General features: G+C 37.8%; 1 protein-coding gene across 5 annotated transcripts in view; it reads left to right on the top strand.

Moving 5' to 3' along the window:
- The window catches only part of ZNF536 (zinc finger protein 536), a 421,935-nt gene that overhangs the window by 332,220 nt on the left and 73,625 nt on the right, over positions 1–16,090 (top strand). The window contains exon 10 of one of the 5 annotated variants that reach the window (XM_050923036.1): positions 10,370–10,410. The exons of the other annotated variants lie outside the window; for them this stretch is intronic. Coding sequence (XP_050778993.1) covers positions 10,370–10,383 — 14 coding nt within the window. The 3' untranslated portion in view covers positions 10,384–10,410. The remainder of the gene's footprint in view (positions 1–10,369; positions 10,411–16,090) is intronic. 5 annotated transcript variants of the gene reach the window in all.

The following is a 16,090-nucleotide window of genomic DNA, read 5'->3' as shown; positions in this document are numbered from 1 at the left end:
TCCCCCCCTTTATGAATCTTTAGCAATGTGAGTCACTGTTGTTTTGTTAACCGAAACACAGTAAAAAAAAAAATCTAAGCTTAGAAGAGGAGCTTTCTTTAAAATGTGGATTGCTGAATAAAAAGAACAGAGGTGTCAAGCAAAAATTCCTGTGGCCAGAGTATGGTAAGGAATTCTGCACATCCATTTTTTATTTTTCATTTATTTGTCTGTTTGTTTTCTGGCTATGGAGACAATCAATCCTCCACCATGAAGCCTCCCCAGCCCCTACACAGGTACCATCTGGCTTCCTCATTTGGTGTGCCCCCTAGCATAGGGTGCTTCCAAACACTGGGATCCAAGCCCTTGGCAGCAGGAAGGAGTCAGTAATTGGACTTTCTCCTCCCTTTTGCTCTTCCCACCAGCTATTACTTCATACCTGAAAGAAGAGAGCCACAGCCCTCCAGCAAAAAGTTTCATTCTGTTTCAAACGCAAACCAACAGGGAGTTATGGCACTGTTGCCCCCTCAAGTCAGGCATTAGGGACGTTCCCAGCCACAGAGTCTTTCAGCTCTGCCATGTTCTTACCTCCTCTTGGCCCAGTGAGTGAAATATTAAGATCCGGATTCAGGAGTATGTAATCAAGAATATATTTTACGAGTATAATATGTTGCATATAAATATTTGGTCCACTTTTGTATCTGTTAAGCTTAGATATTTCAAACTATGTTAAATATAATAATGTATATGTATTCATATTTACATATATATTTAACACAGACTTTCACAGTTAATATATTTTCCATTTACCGTATTTCTGTATATGGACCCAATCCTGCTGTCTTTGCCCATATTGAAGTCAAAGGGAGTTTTGTCTGAGAACTTCATAAATGGTCCCTCTATGTTTATCCTAGAGAGATGATTTTTCCATGTATTAATAATATAAATGTTATACATTTATATAGCACCTGTGCATGGATCATTTCACTCCCCAAAGGAATGCAGCCATCTCTGGTTGGAAACACAGTGGCAATGCAATACAAAAGTGTTGGGGAGGAGTCGTGAAGGATAACATATCTAAATGAAATGACAATGGGAAGTTAAATTGGCAGAATTTAATTATTAGAATGGGATTTTGGGCAGGGCACCAGGGCTAAAACATCTACTTTTACAAAACATGCCATGAAATTTTTATTGATTTCTGGTGACCAGTTCTTTGTGTTTTACATTTCATGAAAAAAATCAGCACAAGTAACACATCACCACTTCCTGACACCATTCTGCCGCACTAATTCAGTAATGACATCAGACCTCTAATGACATCTAAGTTTATAAGAGGGACTTTCATTAAAATCCCAGCGCTGGGATTTCCTATCCAAATACTAACCAGACCCATGCTTACTTACCTAACCTTGCTATGGGAATGATTTTAGGGAGGCAACAATCATTCCTGATATAATAGAGGATTGAAGCCGTTGCACGGTTTTGTCCACATACTTGCTGTTGTGGACGAGAATTAGACTTGTAAAGTTACACCCCAAGTTACACAATGATGAACCACCTTTCCCCCCATGATATTGTCTTTTTGTTAGAGAGAATAATTTGCTACGGTATCTGAGTTCGTTGTAAAAATGAAACAAATTGTTTAGTTTGGGCTTTCATCTGTAATGGCCCTTCAGTGCACGCTCGGATATTTTTGACTGTTTGTTAAATAGTTGATTTGCGATCACTCACAGAGAGCATATATTGACTCTCCTTCTACATATAATGAGTTATTCATCACTGTAAAGTCTCCTATAACTTTCTATTGAACTTTCCAAAGAGGAAACCCTACTGTGTGTTAATATCCTGTGCTCAAATGACAACTTCCAGTTCTATTTAGCTCCCACATTTTTTTGAGCCACATTATTGAAAACTTTTGATTGATTTTTAATCATCAGCCAAATTCTGGGACTTACCTCTTGTGTCCGGGAAAGAATGTGTAAACTATATTTGTGTTCAGTTGATCTTGGTATCTTGTTCAGTCAGGGAAACATTTCTTTTTTCTGTTCTCTCTGGTTTTGGTGTTTTTCGTAACCCTATCAAACTAACCATGAGCCTTGTTCTCTTGTCTCCCTGGCCATCTGCTTGAAGCATCTGGTAATCAGGTGCAAGCCCCCACATCCAGAGCATTCATGCTTAAATTTGCTGCTACCTTGCCACCCACATTGGCTTTTGTTAAACTGCCAAAATGTACCTGTTTGTGTACTGGATGTCAAGAATGGGACTGAAATTCCATCATCTATCTGCTGAAATTGTGATTGGCTGGTGTGACATTATCGCCTTCAAACACAGAGAAAAATCAGCCCTCTCCCTTTTTTTTCAGCTAGAGTTTCCAACTAATCTTTGCTCCAACTGCTCATCATATCCAAGCCATGTGCATGCCACACAAGTACCGTTTTGAGTTGCAAATCATTCCTCAAAGAAATATCTCAGATTAAAAAGGATGCTTTATGTGCACTTGTCATTTTGGAATTCTTTCTTATCCTGTATCCCTTTTAGAGTCTTAATCTTTGTGTGTCTCTCTCTCCAGGTAAGAGAGATAAATAGACATCGCCTTCTTCTACAGATTTTAATATTTTGTCTGGATTTGGGGGGATGATGATGCATTTCCCAGCAGAGTAGCTAAGTACAACAAACTGCCAAAATTAGGCTTTAGGTTACTGGCTGCAACCAGGGCCACCCAGAGGATTCAGGGGGCCTGAGGCAAAGCAATTTGGGGGGCCCCTTCCATAAAAAAAAGTTGCAATATTATAGAATACTATATTCTCATGGGGGCCCCTGTGGGGTCCGGGGCCTGGAGCAAATTGCCCCACTTGCCCCGCCCCTCTGGGCAGCCCTGTCTGCAACTGAAATCTGGCCCACTGAGTTTAGAGATAGAAAATTGTTTATATGAAAAGCTCAACATGTAACAGCACCTGGGTGCTTTCCTGTACCCCCAACAGAGATATGACAAAACTAAAAAAGCCGCATGCCCTCTGATTTGACTTTCTGCAGCCCCAGATCAAAAGAATAAAACATGTCTTGCTTTTGGCTTTTGTCACAATATAAGCTCACCCTGCTGTTTATTCCATTACTAATAGCAGCACCAGAAAGGGCACTTAATGTCTGTAACTTTTAAAAAGATATGGATCCCTGAGAACTTATTAGTTATTGCATTTGAATACTATATTAGTTACTGCATTCTGTGGTCAAATTCAATCGGAGTCGCATATATACTGCCAAAGGCCAAGTTTGGTTCTTAGGATCTGTAGCCATCTCAGCTATGACCAGGTTTGAAAGGCATACACTGCTTACTGTTGCATATTCATACATCCTGCTGCATATAAGATGAATTTAAAAGTCTCTGCTGAAGTGTTTGATTTAACTCCCATTAATTCAAAAGGCCTCCTGGATGGAGTTTGCTAAAGGAGTTAGGTACCCAACTGCCACAGAAAGTCAGTGAAAGTTGGGCTTCTAACTCCCAGAGGCCTTTTTTGAAAATCACCACGAGTGCTTAAAATAGACATCTCCACATTTTAAGACTATTGTTCTGGAAAATCCGCAGGAATTGTTATTAAGTGCTAGTGCACCAACAAACAACTCCCTGGATTATAAGCAAAATTGGTAAAAACTTTGCTCAGCTGTTTTCAGTAAATGTGTGTGCAAACATGGAAAATAGGTTTGAGATGTTAAGGTACTAGCTGCTTGTTCTAATGAGAAAATTTATTCATGAAAGGTACAGAGAACAATAACAAAGAGGTAAAATTCCCCACTGATCTGATAAGTCAGCCTCACTATAAAAGTATTTTCTTAAGATGGTAGGTAAGATTGGATTCATGTGTGCATAGGGGCAAGGGTTACACACCAAATGAAAAATGGTAACCATTACTCTGATTACTTGATGCAAGTAGGTATTATGTTGCACTTGATATACCTATCTATATATTTTTCCTGCCAAACTACTTACTCATCACTGACATCTTTCTTTAAGTCTGATGTAAAAATGCAGAAATGCTTATAATACAGTTCTTTAGGAAGTTTAAATAAACTTGAAGAATTAGAGGCATGGTTAATGCAATTATTCCATGCAGAAATGCATTAGGTTTGTAGGTGCTGTTTTTAGTCATTTGTATGAAAGGTGAAATTTTGTTCAAAAGTGAGGAAGAAATTAATAACATATTTTTTAAAAAAAAATCCAATAAAATAGCATGAATAAGCTGCTACTGAATTATTTTAGCAGAGTAAATGCAGTAATCTTTCATTGTAAATGTGTATGTAGTCTTTTAGACTTTCTGGGTCAAATTTTGCTTGAGTCTTTTTAATAATACCTACTAAGGCCTTGATCCTGCAGACACATCTGATCAGATGATACTACTCACAAATGTGTTTGCATGATCAGACTTCAAATTTGCAAATACAGCTAGTTTGCCACATATGTGCATGCAAAATAGGTAGCTTCATACACAATTAAATAGTTGTGTGGGATTTTGCACAGATACACTCACAAATTTTAAATCAATTAATGAGAAAATTAAGGAAGCCCACCTTAAATAAATCAAATATGATTTCATATATATTGGTTTGGAGTAAAGTGAAATATTTAGAAAAATCTGAAAACTCATATTAGTTATTGCTAAAGCCACAAATAAATCTTTAAGGACCTTTTCACAAGTGGGTAAAATGTATGAGTTTATTTAGAAGAGGTCTTATTGGCTTGAGTCATAGAGCTGGCTCTCTCAGAGTGTTGTGCTGTAAGTTAGTGGGAAAAGTTTGACAGCAATTTAATTTTCATTGACAAATACTGTCATAATATTAAGGGAAACATGTTTCAACAGTAATGGTCGATGCTCAACCAGTCATATGGACTGGACGAGCTTACCATATGCTTAACTACAAACTTCTCTTGGAAAGCTCCTTTTAAGCACTTGACAAGCTTAAGGTACTAGTCAGTAATGAGCTTGAACAGAACGTTAAGTTTTACATTTCATACAGAGAATGAATTAGTGTTTATATGTTTCATATTAGGAAAAATGGACTAGTGTGCTGATATTTATGTAGCTACAGTATATATATTTATTCATACTCTTGGTCTGAGGGTAACCTATGGAAAGAAAATTGAAAAGTTTGCTTCAGAAAATAGACCCCTCTCCCCCATAACACTGTACATGAAAACAGGAAAGAATCAAATTCGTCAAATTTGTTGAAATGATAGAAATGAATAACAAGCAAACAACTAAGCAACTCCCTCCCAAAGCGTTAATAGTAGCTGTAATAATACAAATTATAGTGAATTCTAGTTCTCCACTTCAGATAATTATATGGGATGATATATTGCCCTGGTGGTGTCTCCCTTTGACATGTACTGTTTGCACCCACAAATTTCTACCCACAACTCAATGCAGAATCTGGGTATTTGAACTTTGAGCTACCAGCTTGCTGGTGAAAATCAGATAGTTGGAAATGAAACTACTTAGACTTGTGGCCAAAATTCATTTTGTGGATACAAATTGCACCCACAGAAAGGGAATGTGGGTCCCAGCCTCCTGTGCAAATATACTTCTAACTCTCAGTCCTTAGCTGCTGCAGGTTCCATCTTTTGTGTTTTGTTTTGCCTTTTGCTTTTTTGGCTATGGTCAAATCCTGTGCAAGGTTGGAAAACCAGTTAGGTAATTAAAACAGAAGTCTGACCTGATTCTGTCTTTATTTGCTGTGTTTTGTTAGCATGAGCCAGTTATAATTTAGTTATGTGTACAGTAAGATGTCAAAGGTGGCCACATTTAAACAATGTGGAAAACACAGTGTGTGCTTATGTGAAAAGCATATAAGCCCCTTCACTGCATGTAGTAGGCAGGAATCATGGTTCTTCTCAGTTTTTCTGTGGTCTTCCTCACTTCCTCCTCATTAGGTACCTAAAGAAAGAAACTGACAAATACTATAGATGGATCAGCAGTGGAATATATTTTGTCAGTGCAGGTATTTGGGAAACTGGTGTTTCATTTCATAGTTTTAATAGTTTACAGATTTTCTTAGTGAGAAAAAGAGAGACGGGGTCGGATTAGTGTAAATCAGGAATAACTCCTGGATTTACAGTTATGAGTAAGATCAGAATCAGTCACACGTGTGTTTGCATGTTATCCATGTCCCCCATCACTACATATAATAACTATCCTCTATAAGGATTTCAAGCTTGAGACAGAGACACTATCCTCAGAGTTTTCTATTTGTCACTATTCTCCCCTATTAATCATTATAAAATTTTCTTTGTTTCCTTATGTATGACTGGGATTTAGATTTTCTGGCCTGGAATTAGATGGGCCTAGATGATACCATCTGCTGACTGTTCTTCAATTTATATAAAGATTCTTAGGGGTTGGGTGTTTTTTTTTAAGTGTACACAGCTGAAGAGGAGAAACCAAAAATGGTGTCCAGAATTATCATTCATGTTCTCAGTTTGGCAACCAGAGGCAGATTGGCACATATGCACTCCTTGTAGATAGTGCTTGAGTGTAGAAGTGTTAAGACAGCTTTGAGGCTTGCCATGAATTACTGTTTTATTAACAGATATTCATGAACCAGCCCCTCCCCACCAGCCATAAGCTGGAAAACAATCAGAAATCACATAGTGGCCTTTGTCACTACAAGGTGTAACTGACTGATTTATTTAGATGCACTGGCAACAAACACCCAATTAGAATAATACTTCTGCCTTTTGCTTGTTGGTTTCCCTCACGTTGAAGGGTACCAGCTCCATTTCTATCTATGCATATCTCTTCATGGGTTTCTTGGTTAAGGAAGTATTCTGAAGATTTTCATTGTGGCCCTGGACACTTGGAATTGCATCACTTTCACTTTAAAAGTAAGTAAAAAATTGTAGAAGACTATAGTTTAAAAGAGAAATTTCACAAAAAAGGCAAAGTTGGACCCTGTTCCTGCACTAGAAGGGAACAGGGACATGACTGCCCTCAGACAGACCCCCACTGACTTTATCCACTCTCTCATTGCCTTCAGTTGGGCTCTGTGTGGGCAGAGCTGCCTGCCCATGTGCTACGCTTGGCTTTGTGTCCAGTGTTGTCACCCCACCATATGAGTGTGTTCCATTTTATTAAATTTTCCCTAGATTATCAACCATACGTTGAAGAAGTGAAGCATATTACTGTGCCTGCTAATACTAGTGTAGTGTCTTCAGTAGGACCCAGCTTTACAGAAACCAGTTTGTCACCATCATTTTTTTATTCATATTGCTTGAGGAGCAGTATTTATCACCGCTTTCGGTAACTTTATTTTGCATTAAAAAGTACAACATTTGGACCAAAGACAATGATGATGACAAATGCTTTTTTCAAAGCTGAAGATCTTAGGGGTGTTTAAGTGACTGTGAGGATTTGCTCTTCAGATGGAATGAATTAAAAACTGTAGTCATGATCTGGACTCTGTTGGGTGATTTTCAAGCTTTGATTTGCACTTATTCAGTCACACATCAAATGCAGAATGGAAGTTTTAAACAGAACAGACATGGGGATTCACCGATGGCAAATCCAAAATCATGTCTGGAGATTTGTAGCTTCTGTTTTACAAGATCTTTTTGTTTGTATTTTTAAAGTGATGGCACAGTACTGAGGGTTGTAGTTCAACAGCTTGTTGGGTCTTTTAACAATTTGTTCTATGGAGGAGGACGAGGGGGTAGAGACAGCTATATTTATCACTACTGGTGTTCAGCAGAATAATTGATTTTTCAAATTTGGCAAACAGTATTCATTCTCCCCCCCTGCCTTTTTCTTTTTATGCCCTAATCAGAGGAAATTTTTCCTCTCGGTTCTTAGTGGAGGACTTTTACTCCAACTTTCCTTGCCTATGAAGTGCTGGATCTGCCAAATTATCAGTGCTTCTCCTTGCTTGGCCTTATAGAGTATCACAGCAGAGGAGCAAGAAGTGTTGCCTTCCAAAAGGAACTAAGCCTGCTGCGCACTGAACCCTTGACAGTCTGGGGAAAAAATAAGTGCCAGAGAATTGAGACTAGGCCTTTGCTATGGCAATTCACAGTGCTTTCCACAGTGCTTTTCTTCGGAGTTGTCTCTCTGAATATGATAGTCAACATAGTTCTAGTGCGCCTGTGGCCGTGGGAGTTTTCTTGATGACTCTGTTCTAGCAGTAGGAGCAGTGTTTTGTAACATGCATTTGGTTTAGCCAAGGAGAACGTGTGTGAGTGATTCTGTCCTGAAGTAGTGGCAGCAGCAATACTGACCACCGACTTTGTGTTTTTCATTTTTAATTGTGTTGTCACTTTGTTTTTGGAAGTCTGCTCTGTTCCAGACTGGTACTTAATAGCAATGGGTTAGGTGGATGAAATTTCTCATTATTAGAATTATTGGAAGGGATTTTCAAAAGCACCTGAATGACTTAAGAATAAAAATCCCATTGAAAATCAATTATTTCTATCACTCTATAGATGTGCAAAGTGCTTTACAGACAATTGTACAGTATATTCTCAAAATATCACAGAGGGAGAAAGGGAAGTTAAATAGTTGTCTATTGTTGATTGAAAAAGCAGCTCACCATTAAAGTAGTTTGGAGCAGTGAACTTAAGAGTGAGGTTAGAATTTAAAGAAGATGCCTAGACAGTACAGCGATCACTTTAGGGGAAGGGATGTATGGGATTTCTCTGGGATGGATCTTCAACTGGTGTACATTTGTCACAACTTAGGATCTGTCCCCACCCCCTTTTTTTCATCTATGGGCTCTACATGATGGAGTCACACCCTTGGGTCAAGGAAGGCTAGTAACAGCTCCCTCCAGAGCCGATCAACACCAGTCTGAATGCCAGAGGGGATTGCTTTAATGTGAGGCATTCCCTCCTAGAGAGCCCGAGTGCTCTGCAGCTCTACAAAGATTTGGACTACATTTTAGTTGCTTTTCAGTAGGTTTATTCTTTTTAATTTATGAAATGCCACAAGCCCCTTGCTTACTAATAGTTAGAGCTAAATACCCAGTTCTCAGCGAGAGTGCACTCAGAATTGGTTCTGAGGCAAAGGTGAGCATTTGAGGCCCCATACTGCAAGATGCTGAGTGTCCTCCATTCTGCTGCCACTGAAGTCAATGGCAAAAGTCCTACCGATTTTAGTGGAGCAGTATTAGGTGCTTGGGCTAAACATCACAAGGGTCAGTTTGGAAAAGTGAAATGAAATATTTGCTGTTATCCCTATCGATAATTCCTGCCCCCTTGTGTCCTCTTCAGGGTGCATAAATCTATTTCTCCATTTTGTTACACAATGTATAATTCTGCTCCCTAAAACAGAATAGAGTAACATGATGCAGCATTCGCAAAACAATCTTTCTTGTTTGGGGGCATGGAGATGCTTGGAAGGAGGGGGAATGAAGTTGGAAATGAACTGTTATCTATTTAAAAAAAAAAAGAGAAAAAAAGAAAGCACAGAGTCAGACTTAAAATCGGTACTTGTCAAGCCCTGTGAGTACAAGGCCAGCATTCCAGACCAAGCTTGCATCTTATCCCTTGTAATCATAGAATTGTTTTCACTGAAAGGACAGCAGGTTATGTGTTGAAAAGTGGTTAAGCTAAGCAGTGTTTAAGGAGATAATGCAAATGTGATGCCTCCATTATAGAGAGAGGGCATATATATATTTTTAGAAATCATTACTTTTGGTAAATATATTGTACATAAAATGACAGCTAGAATTTTAAAATCATTTTTGGAGGGGGGGATGTTGGATTCCACTGAGCCCTAGTCAGGGGGACTTGTCCATGGGGTCACTGCCAAATTTCAAATGCCCTTTAAATCTTTTTTTAATTGTAAACATATACAATCTTCTCGAATAAGGCCTTAAAAATTTAATACAGAGCTAAATTCACATTTTAAATATAAAAATATGTTTAATGTATTTACAGCAATTGATTTAATTGTCTAAGTAAAACCAGCTTTGCATAAATTAATAAAATATTTGCACTGGGGTAGCATGATAATTGCCCTCATTTTAGGGAATGAAGTGGTTAGGGCTTCTATTTACTCTATCTGCTAAGCTCATGCATCTAACACTTAAGCTAACGTGGTTTCTTCAGCACCAACCCTTTAACAAATATTCAAAACGATGACTGAATTTTGCAAGTTACTGTATTTCATAAAAGGCTTTTTCCAAAGCTTCTGTAGTCAATGAAATTTAAAAAAAAAAAACACTTTTTTAAATGGATGTATAACAGTGGTAAATCTTGGCTATTTTTGGTTATTAAAAAAGATACACATGCATCACTAATTAACAATAGGATTTTTGTAATACTTTTTGTAATATTATGTAATATTTAAATTTGTGTTGATTTTCTCAATTTTACATGTAGTAATTAATTTTGTCTTACTGACAGATGATTCTCAATGACTGATTTTCAAGAGAAAATCCAGACAGGTATTTTAACGCTTTGTTTTCATTCAAGAAGCCTTGTATTCATGGTTCTGGTTATCGCTAAGGGGCACTGAACTAGGCTCTGTTGTAAATTAAAGGTTTAGTATATTTAGATAACTGAATCAGTTTCCATATTCTTATCTTTATGAAAATCTTTTGGGGGGAAGTGTAAGCAAATTAGGTTCCCACCCTCCTCTGAACAAAGCATGTATATACCAGGTATATAATTCAAACTTTCTCCCTTCCTGGCTTTATTAACAAATGCAAGTATAACAACAAAATAGAAAGCTCAGCCTAAGCCTTTTCCCCAAGGTCAGCTGCTTCTAAGGTTTGCCCTGAAGGCCCCCTGTTCCACCCATAGCACTCTCCGTTCAGTAAGAAAAAGAAAGACACTTTGATATCCCTCCCTCCTGTTATTTCCTGGTTGGAGATCACCTGCCACTATGATTCCTCAGTAATTTAGATTGAATCTTCATACAGAACACAAGCACCTGACATGCAGGTGATTCGGCAGAGGAACCCTGAATTCCTGTGCCATTCATCATCCTGTTACAGGGAAGCTGCAGGGGATAAAGTTAGGCCAAAGTTAAAGAGACCCACTTTATATCCACAGGATATAATCTCACAGGAACGGGCAATATGGAAAACAAACAAACAAACTCCAATTTTGTATTTGGTTGGTTGTTTTGTTTTAACTGCAAATAATGTATAGTATCTGCCTTTTTCTTTACAATTTTGAAGATAATTGTTTGTCATTTCCCAATTAGCTATTCGAACATTTAAGCCATAAAGGACAGTGCACCTTTAACATACTCATTAATTTCTTGTTATACTGTTTAAGTGCTATGAACTTATCTTTGTCTCCCTCCCCTTCTGTCCCTAACTATTGATCCATGTCTTAGTCTTACAATCTATATATTTTTAGTATTTATTACACTGAACTTGTAGACTGTGACATTGTAGTTAAGAGGCTGTTGGGGTTTCACAGTTTTTAGGGATTTGTAATTCAGCCATTTTAAATACACAAGGCTGATAGTTGGCAATAATTCTTTCCAAAGCATGTGTCATTCTCATTTCCATTAATTGGAGTTATAGGTATATTGATGCATCTACATGAATATCCAGACCAGATGCTGTATTTCAATATAAAAACTGGCTAATCACTGTTGTAATATTAGATCAGTGGCAATTACATTTTTTTGCCAGTTTTAGTGCTGTTTGGTAATATATCTAAAAATAAAACAAGTGTTGATGGAGAGAAAGTAAGAATGAGTGCAGCATTTGTGGCCTGATCGAATGATTGAAATCAGTGGGGGACTTTCCATTGACTTCAGTAGGTTTGGATCAGGCTTCCGGTTTTCACTACAGGCTGGTCTGAAAATATCAGTTTTTATAGCGTATAGAGCCTTTATATTTCTATCTTCTAACCTTGTCTTGCTGGTGTCTTATCACGTCACTTCCTGCACCCTTTGCTATAACAGCGATGTCTGCCTTGATTACCTTCTTATGTGCCTCTCACCCACTCTGCCTGCACCTGCTTCTTCTACACTATCCCTGTACAAAGAACTCCCTTTCCAATCTGTCTCTGAAATCCTTCCTCAAAGCCCACTTAAGGAACAGTGCTTGTAAGAGGTTGTTTACACATGAAAGTCAATCCAAAAAAAAAGTAGGGTGTGAATTTTAAAGTGGATTAACTATTCCTGAGTAACAATATGTGTAGACACATTTATTCCAGTATAAGAGCATCCACACATGGAGTTAATCAGGAATTGCTAGTCTGCAATAACTCCCTGTGTAGACAAACCCTTAGTAAACAGCCAATTAATGATGTCTAGGTTGAAGGGCAGTAGGGATTATATGTCTATGTGTGTATATGTGTGCGTTTGTATAGCACCTGGCACAATGGGGCACTAATTCTGACTGGGATGGGGCCTCTTGGATAGTATAGTATGTAAATCCTATTTATTTTCATGAAGGGTTGTGGAATAAGATTTTTGGCATAAGCATTCTACTGACTTCATACACGGTTCATGAGACCCAGTATTATCATCAAAAAGTATGTATGCCATTGAGGCATAAATTCATTCTATATATCTTCTTAGAATCTGAAAAATAGAAGTATCAGTTTTCTAAGCACATGGACTTTTGTATATGTATAACATATGCACACAGGCCAAGATCCTGCAAGGTACTGGGGCGTTCAACTCCCTTTTGGGGTCTGGGCCATAGATACCTGTCCAGTCAGGTATATGTGCATTTTCATGTCCAGCCAGATACCTACCTGGATATATGTATATGCTTACACCTAATTTGCATGCATTTCACTTATTTGGACCCATACATCATATATACACATGGAAATGTATGGAGTTCGGCCACCTTATACCAGCTGAGGCTCTGGCCCATGATATGCTTGCAATTGCCTGCAAATGTCTATGTTTTAAATCATGGCTCATATGTTTTACGGTTATTTAGGATGGAAGGTCAGGGACAACCATCACTTACACTCTCTGTCTTTCCTTCTTGTGAGCAACTCCTTCTGTAATAGTTTGTTACACTGCTGTCCTTGGTGGCATATTCCATAAGAAATTCCGTCTGAATTCCTTTTGCGCCTGCTTTCTCTTAGCATCAGTTCATACCCAATTGCTGTTAGATATGACACTAGCTTAAGTAGCCTTCTACAGCAGTTCTGTACTCCTTAACCTCCTCTTCTAAGGAATATAGATCTGGTTTGGTTTTGACTGAGATAATTTTGTCACTTGATATCCTGTGTTGCACTTCCTCAATTTTTTAAATGATAATGTAGTCAAAGCTGATGTACAATATTCCAAATAATTTCTTTGCTATTCTGTTATAAAGTACGCAAAGGGTTTCTAACACTTTAAAGACAATACCTCTGTTTGTGTATCACAGAACTATCTTTACTTTTTTGTGCTGCTGTTAGGTCTTGTGATTAAGATTTTAGCACTTTATTCAGAATTCCTCACAGCACTTCTGTTTTGTTCCCATTAGTTGATGAGAACTCTAAGCATGTCATCCCTTTTCTCTTTGTACGCAGTTCACCCTAATTTTTTCTTTGTTGAATTGTATCAAATCTCTCCATATTCCCTCAAAGAAATTCTGAATTTTCCATTTTTTGCCACCTTCATTTTTACTGTCTGCAGCTTCCCCTCCATTTTCTATATTGCATAAATTTCACCCGCCTTCTTGTAGATTTCTTCTTTGAAGTCACTGATACAGAAAGTGAAAAAAATCAGCTTATTAGTGATGCTTGTGGGACACCAGCCAACACCACCCATAGTCCTAATCTCTCTATGTTAATGTAAGGAAAAGCTGTGCCTTCAATATCCTATCCAGTTCTTTATCCAGTATTCAGCTCACCTTCTTTTCAAAACTTACTCACATTGTAAATTAGTCTTTCAGGAGGTAGTGCAGCAAAAGCCTTCTTAAGGTCCAAGTAACTCATGCTCACGGCTTTCTTCATCATTTTATTTTTTCTTTATTTTTTTTCAAAATATTCTATTAGTTTTGTTACGTATGATCTCCCTTTTGTGAATCCATGCTGAATATCTTTAATTAAATCATAACTTTCCCTATTTTGTCCCTGATTAGTGTTTCCAATACCTTCCCCACTGCTGAAGTTGGGCTTACTAGTGTTTAATTTCTTTGATCTTCCCTAGAGCTGTTATTACATTAGTCCTCCCATCCAGTGGCATTTTCTCTCCCTCCAAAGATATTTCCTAAAGCTTCCCTGCTCCTTTGCCTCTTCCTGCAAAATTCTGGCGTGGAGCCCATCTTTGGTGACTGATTTTGGATCTTAAATTGTATTCCCAATACATTTTTACTGCTTCACCTTTAATTTCATTTGTTAATCTTTCTAATCCTTGGTAGCTGGTGTTTCTTGACAACATGGATCTGCTCTTGTTCCTGTTGAAACTAGTAGAAGCAGAAGCCTGGAAGTGCCCAGCTTTGTTGGTTCCAAATGAACTTTTCATTGCTTTTAGAGCGTCTTTTTAAAGGTGGGCTCACCCCAACTTTTGAATAAGTCAGATCAGTACACATATCTATCTTAGGAATGTATATAGTCTCCATTGCTGTAGTATCTGAGGACTTCACAATCTGTAATGAATTTATCCTCACGATATCCCAATTAGGCGGGTTGGTGCTGTTATTCCCATTTCACTGATAGGAAGTTGAGGTGCAGAAGGGCTAAGTTTAAGGTCACATGGGTAATCTATGATGAAGGATGAAATTGAACCCAAATCTTTGAAACCCACACTAGCACCCTAACCAGTAGACCGTCCTTCCTCTTATGAATCCAAGATCTTTGACTCACAAATTTAGAGGTTGCTTTTGTGTCCTTAGTGTATTTTTGCTAGGTTATATGTATATTCTTTATACTGATATTAACTCATCTTTTGAACATCTGCCATTTCCTTATAGAATCACTTCTTCCATTTCTTTTATTCCATACAGGGTCTGCTCCTCCTCTCTCTGAAGTGAATTAGAAGTTTTGCCGTTGCCTTCCTTGAGAGCAGGAGCTAGCCTTGAGAGTCACTGACACTTCTGTCAACAGCGTTATCTTTTAATTGTAAATTTGGTCCTAACTCGATGTATGCGTATTGTATGCAAAGAATGGATACTCAGAAGAGTATCCATTCATTTTAATGTAACCTTTCAGCCTTAGAATTGGGTCATAGCAGTTCTGCTGCAATGGGTTATAGAAAAGATTCAGCTAAGGGAGGAATCAAAGTAGTTCCTTTGATTGTCTAGATCCCCTGGAATGTATTTCCTCACCATTCTTTAGAAGTCTCAGACTTTCATCAAAGGTATTAAAATAGAAACAAAATATTTGTAATATTCTCTATCTTATTTTATAGATATATATAAACTTAAAATAACCCAAAGAAATGTAAATGCAAAAAGCATTAAAATAAGGTTAGATGCTAAATTTTCCAAATGGCACAGGAAGAATTTGTCCCATCCCTCCTGTTAACTGCTATAGGAGTCAAGTTACTCTGTCCCTGCAAACTTCCATGGAAATGAACCCCCCTAAGGCTTCAACTTAAACCAGAAAACAGCCACTCTGTCCTTAATTCACCTCATTTTGATTAAAAACTGGTACTGGATATTATATGTAAGATCACACTTACTGCTCTGAGACCCTGGAAACCTGAGCATGATGGAATACATTGGGAGTGGCAGCCTTGACTCTGAATATTTTTGCTTTTGTCAGTTAAAGTCAGACAGTGAATGTTACTGTAATGACATTTTATATCTTCCACTCTGTATTCTAGTGGAGGGAGCCACAGGTGTTCCACTGGAATTACTCACACATTTATAGAATTGGACATTCTGTCATTAAATGGACTTAAAACTAAAAAGCTTTTGTCTGTGAAAGGTGACCAATAGAAAGAGACTTTGGATTATCTGATATCCCATAACTTAATCATATGGCTCTTAAGAGTGGGACATAAGCAGCTGTGTCTCACTAATATGCATGCAATATGTGTAAAGTGATATGCTTTAATTCTAAACTTGTTTTTAGCAGGAAGAAAAAGCATTTAGATGAGAAACATTAAGATTCAGCATTAACCATTTTTTTCCTCAGGGCAAAATTATTCATCACCTGATATTTATTAAGGCAGCATTTTTATTTTATTGCTATACACCATAAAGTGTC

This window comes from Gopherus flavomarginatus, chromosome 14 (genome assembly GCF_025201925.1).
Source record: "Gopherus flavomarginatus isolate rGopFla2 chromosome 14, rGopFla2.mat.asm, whole genome shotgun sequence".
Lineage (NCBI taxonomy): Eukaryota > Metazoa > Chordata > Testudines > Testudinidae > Gopherus > Gopherus flavomarginatus.
The sequence above is the reverse complement of the archived record's forward strand: the minus strand, read 5'-3'. Positions and strand labels throughout refer to the sequence as shown.